This window comes from Corylus avellana, chromosome ca1 (genome assembly GCF_901000735.1).
Source record: "Corylus avellana chromosome ca1, CavTom2PMs-1.0".
Classification (NCBI taxonomy): Eukaryota; Viridiplantae; Streptophyta; class Magnoliopsida; order Fagales; family Betulaceae; genus Corylus; species Corylus avellana.
Genome location: NC_081541.1, coordinates 39178192 through 39184013, shown reverse-complemented (window position 1 = coordinate 39184013; position 5822 = coordinate 39178192). Strand labels below are relative to the sequence as shown.

General features: G+C 34.9%; 1 protein-coding gene across 1 annotated transcript; it reads left to right on the top strand.

Moving 5' to 3' along the window:
• The first annotated feature begins 711 nt into the window (after positions 1 to 711).
• Positions 712 to 3811, top strand: LOC132167207 (plasmodesmata-located protein 8). The gene is made up of 3 exons (XM_059578116.1): positions 712 to 1541; positions 3342 to 3449; positions 3552 to 3811. The coding sequence occupies exons 1-3, from the start codon at positions 815 to 817 to the stop codon at positions 3554 to 3556; spliced, it is 840 nt and encodes a 279-aa protein (XP_059434099.1). The 5' UTR covers positions 712 to 814; the 3' UTR covers positions 3557 to 3811.
• The last annotated feature ends 2011 nt before the right edge of the window (positions 3812 to 5822 follow it).

Genomic DNA, 5822 nt, shown 5'->3' with positions numbered 1-5822 from the left:
CTCGCATATGTACCACTACGCTGCAATGCCTCATTGCAATTTACTATATGAAATATATATATATATATAATATAAATATATATTATATTTAAAAAAAAGCGGTTAGCGGTTAGCGGGTTTCCAAAACCCACTAACCGCTAACCGCAACCGCCTAGGCGGTTAGCGGTTTTTACTAACCGCTTTCAAAGCGGTTAGACGGTTAGGCGGTTAACGGTTAGCGGTTATAGCGGTTAACGGTTAGCGGTTGCGGTTAGGCGGTTTTAAATTTCAGCCCTAACGTTAAGAGTTGATTAAATAATTAAATAATTTAAACTTTTAGGACAAACGGTAATAAAATGTGTTTATAGCATTACAAAGTTCAACTCTATATATATATATTGAAGGGCTGTTTGTTGATTTATGAGACGTTAAGATGTTCTTACTTTTCCAAAGTGAAAGCCATCTTGGCATTTTATTGGCTGTACGAGCAATTTGCCCTACTCCTATTTGGCACATATATACTCACTTTTATTTACTTTAGGATAAAAGAGGCTGGCATCTATAACCTTGGAATTCAAATCATCTGAGCAAAAATTGAGTTTCTGGCCAAAATTGAAAGTAGTGAGGATTGGTGATCTTTATGACTATTTCTCAGGAGAAAGTAGAATGCTTAGAAAAGATGCTCTAACTATTTGTGCTACTAGTAGGCTCCAGTGGAGAATTGAAGAAAGACCAAAAAGCAAACCATTTCTCTCACTCCCTCACCATCACTTCCCAAGCAGAATAAAAACAAAAGAAAGGAAGGCCAAATTGGAAAAAACAACCAAAAAAAAAAATGTTGAGAAGCCTTCTATTAAACTCCACTCTTTCTCTTGTCGTTCTCTTCTCTTCTCTTACTAGCCATGGCTACCCCATCAAAGGCCACATATTCATCTATGCAGGCTGCTCTCAAGAGAAATACCAACCCAGTTCACCCTTTGAAGGAAACCTCAACTCCCTTCTAGCCTCGGCTGTCAGCTCGTCTTCCCAAGTGTCTTACAACAGCTTCGCCATCGGAAACGGAACCTCGACGCCCCCCGACGCCACCGTATACGGCTTGCACCAGTGCCGGGGCGATCTGAAGATTTTCGACTGCTCGAAATGCGTCGAAAGCGCAGTTAGTCAAATCGGACTGGTTTGTCCATATTCCTATGGAGCTTCTTTGCAACTTGAAGGCTGCTACATAAGATACGAGCATGTTGATTTCTTGGGGAAGCTTGACACGGGACTCAGGCACAGCAAGTGCAGTAAAAGTGTAAGCAATGATGTGGAGTTCTTTAGGCGGAGAGATGATGTTGTTGCTGATTTGCAAGGGGCGATTGGGTTTAGAGTGAGCAGCTCAGGTTTGGTACAAGGGTTTGCGCAGTGCTTGGGGGATTTGAGCCCCACTGACTGCTCTTCTTGCGTTGCTGATGCTGTTGGAAAGTTGAAGAGCGTTTGTGGATCGGCTGCTGCAGCCGACGTGTTTTTGGCGCAGTGTTATGCCAGGTACTGGGCATCTGGCTACTATGATTCCTCTTCAGGTACGTACAATACATTTCTCTCTCTCTCTCTCTCTCTCTCTATATATATATATATAATACATCAAATACATAAATAAAATTACTTACTCGTAAAGGATCATGAATTTTGTAACAAAACTTTGAATTATAATGTCGGTATTCCATGTTTGAGGCCTTTTTAATTTTACTCATACTATTAAGGTTTAGGGTTAAATCAAGTCGGAAAGAGATGAAATGTCTCTTATACTCATATAAAATTTTTAAGATTACAAATTTAACCATAATTAAGAAATTATTTTTAAAAGCAACTGGATAATATTCTGTTAATATATTTTAGAGGGGTAAAATTGTCTAAAAAATTAAAATGACAATTTTACCCCGGCCCTCTAAAAAACGCTAACTGAATGCTCCCTATTTCAATCATTTTCCTAGTTGGTCACTTCAATCCTGACCCAAGTCACCATAAAAATTTTAGTGTTTAATTTTTATTATTATTATTATTATTATTTTGAAACTGGGGTATTGTGGACATTTTCAGCAAACTGGGGTATTTTGTGCTAAATTGTGAAAAAGTTAAAGTTAAAAAAAAAAAAAAAAAAACTCCATACTTTACTTAGGGGAAACACATTGACCATTTTAGTTCTTTCCAGGGAGAGAGATGAATTTTTTTCAAAAGCCAATTGTCACCAATTAGTCTTTCTATAAAGCAAAGCATTATGGGGCACTAGGCCTTCAGCTGCTCTTTTGGGAACCTCCATTCTAAGTGCTATTCCACTCTTTCATCTTTATGCTTTTAAAATTTAAATAATTTCTTTTATTCTTTTTGTTTCGATCAAAGCTAGTGATTGTTTTTGGGTGCAAAAGTTGTTCTTCTATTATTAAACTATCAATGAGTCAATCCCATCCTTTAACAATATTATTAGCGCCAATGTCCCATTTAAATAAAGTATGTCATGATTCTTCTTGTAGCTTTATTAGGTACGAAAAGAAAAGATAAGCTGCAAATTTCAAGACAATCATTCAAATCCAAATACTGAAAAGATTCAGATTCTTCCTCAACTTTTTTAAAGTTTAAAAACTTCTTGATAATACAATGAAGTTAGGAGGAAGATCTAAAAATAAAATTAATAAAAAAGAAAAGAGAGAGAATAAGAGAAGTGGTCGACCCGGCGAGACCATTCCGATGTTCAAGTTAGTTAGTGTGGTAGGAGATAAATTTGACATACCTAAATGAATACCCTTATGTTAAAGCCTTCTTCCTAGGGTTTTTGAAATTCCTGCCTGTAGTATATTACTGACATGAAGATTCCTTCCCCAACTTTGTTAGGAGAGTGCATGATGTGAACAGGCCGTTGACGAAGTTGGCAGAGTAAGAAATTAGTAGTCAAGAGTTGCAAATTGGTGATAATACCTTCGGATTCTTAGTGAGCTACTTAGGTTGTAGGTCACCAGGTTTTCTAGGCTCTAATTGCGGGCAGTCGTCCTCTCAAGCCTTCGGCCATAGGCCATCAAACCTCCTAGCAATTTCGATGGGTGGCCTTCTTGGAGCTAGCCCATCAGGGGTTGGGTTCTCCAATAGTCTCCTAATTCTCTTAAATGATTTGAACCGGTACTCATTGATAAAAATTTGTCTTATAGGCCCTCCACTTGCAAGTTCAAAATATATAAATAGCACTAGTTGATAAAAAAAATAATATTAAATAAAAAAATGGTGAGAATTTCGCTTTATGAAACAGTAACGTGATGCCTTGCCTAACCTCTTTTATGGTCTCTTTATGCATAGTACTAATTCCAACTTTTATGCTTTGAGTATTTGTGTAGATTCCTCTAACGAAGACCAAGTGGGAAAAACAGTAGCAATTATCGTCGGCGTCCTTGCTGGTGTAGCCGTTTTCATCGTTCTTCTCTCTGTTTGCAGAAAAGCAATGGGTAAATTTCCTTTCTACCTATAACACTTTTATTATTAACCTAATTGATTGACGAAATAATTAATTTTATATCTATATATATGTATATATATATCACACGCAGGTTAAAAAGACAGAAGATATGCAAGGATTTCGAATGTTTGCTACATTTTAATATAATATATGGTTTTGCACAAAAGAAGGTGGATGATGATGATATCTAGCTTGTGGTATAAATTAAAGGAACATTAATGTAATCTATCTCCACCAACTTCAAAAGGGCTGCTGATTCTATTCCCTTCATGCTGTCCAACAAAATCCAATCATTTCTTTGAATATAAATTGTTCTTAGACCACTTGTATTTTCTGAGGCTATATTTATTAATTCTAGACCTAATTGTCATTTTTCTTTATGTTAATTTGCTAGTTTTTTTAATCTTTTAATGTGTCATTCTTAGTATGGTCAAGCACATATCTAGCTACCCCGGATTATTTAGAGCCTTCGAGTCTGTTCGAATGTGCGTTTGAGGAGCTTAAACATGTGTTTAATACTCAAAAAGTCTGTTTGAAGAAAAAAAATACTCGTCTGTTAAAAAAAATTGAAACCACTTTTAAAGGTCCAAAAAGTTAAAAAATGGCCAAAACGCCACTTTTGACTTTTGACTTAAAAGCTAGATTTCTCATTCTTAAGACAAGTTTGGAATTTTATCTAAGGGGTCCGATATATAATTCTCAAATAAAATCTAAAAAATGTATTTGATGCACATAATTAACAAGTACATAAAAAAATAAAATAAAATAAAAGAAGAAAAAAGAAAAAAGAAAGAAAGAAAGATTCAGGTAGTATTTGCCTCTAGTGGTGAACGAGCCTTTTAAGGCCTGAGCCCAATCTGTCGTAACGGAAGTGACTTTTTTAGTCGAAGAAAGATTTGGGCCACTGGCTGCATGCCCAGCCCAACTCTACTATCTATTACCAACAGGAAGGGTGGGTTTCATCATATCATCCATGCACAAGCCTTCAATATTCGAATACCAGGAATGGGAGATGCAATATGCTAGCAGGAATGCTAACGGAGGCTGGCTTCGGTAGGCTTAGTTGATGATCGTGATGGATGAGGATTTCCTGTGGAAGGATGGTTTTTTTCTTTTTTAGCTTGCAAGAGATGTAATGTAACCTTTGTGGTTTTTTGTTGCTTGAATGATTAGAACCAATTCAAAAAAAAAAAAAAGGAAGGGTGGGTTTCAACAAAAGATACACACATTTTCACTTCTTCGCTCTCAAATTAATGCATAATTTTTTATGTGACACTAAAAATTACTACTTGATTTAGTGCCACGTCCGGGAGTTTGCGCTTGAGAGTATGAAAGTAATTAAGAGTGGGTTTTTAGCTAACGGCAAATGATACACATTTTTACTCTCAAGCCCTCAAATGCTTACTTTTTGACGTGGTTCTATTTATTTTGGATTCAATAGTAATTTGTAGAGCCATGTCAAAGATTTGCACTTGAGAGTATCGGAGTAGGAGTGTGTGCAGCATTTCTCTATAGCTAATTTAATCTACATACTCTTTTTAGTCCAATAAAATGTTTGAATTCAATTTCATCTTAATGATATATATTATGGAAGAGAGATGGTTACTTTCCATTGTATAATACATATACTCTCCGTATCCATTTATCGCACATATTTCATATCGGTTGATGTGGTGAGTTTTAAATGACTTTTCATGTTAGTTACTTAAAAAAAAAAAAAAAAATTACTTAGTAGTCTTTATCATTAATGTGCTTATGTAATAAAATAACCTATTGTGATATAGGATAACTTTTATTTTCCTCACATAAATTGCCACTCGTGACAATTTCAGCTTTAAAATTGGACAGGAAAATAAGTGAAATGACTATATTACCCTTAACAAGCCTATTTAGTTTGTATTTTAGTTCTAGTTATGAAGATTTTCTATCTAATTATGATTTTGAAAAGTGACATATGGGTTAATGAATTTTCGTTTTTAAAGAGTCTTTGTTCACATAAAATAATAATTTAGTTCTTGTACATATTTGTTCAACTTAACGACTGATTTGGACAAAGTAGGCAAATTAACATTGAAACTTTTAACATAGGATCTGTGTAACTTGTAATAATAATAATAATAATATCAAGATTTTTCATCCAAAGAACTCTACTATATCTTCAAATTTAATTTCATCAAGAGTTAAATCACTCGGGGCTTGTAGCTTTCTCCAAATTTACGAGCAAACTTTGGGTGTACCCCAAGGAGTAAAGTAGGACTTTTGTTTCGGTTTCATCTTCAAATGTTATGTGGCTTTAAAATTCATTATTGGATAAAAATCAATACTAATCATCTCAAATTCAGTAATAATTTTAAAATTCACA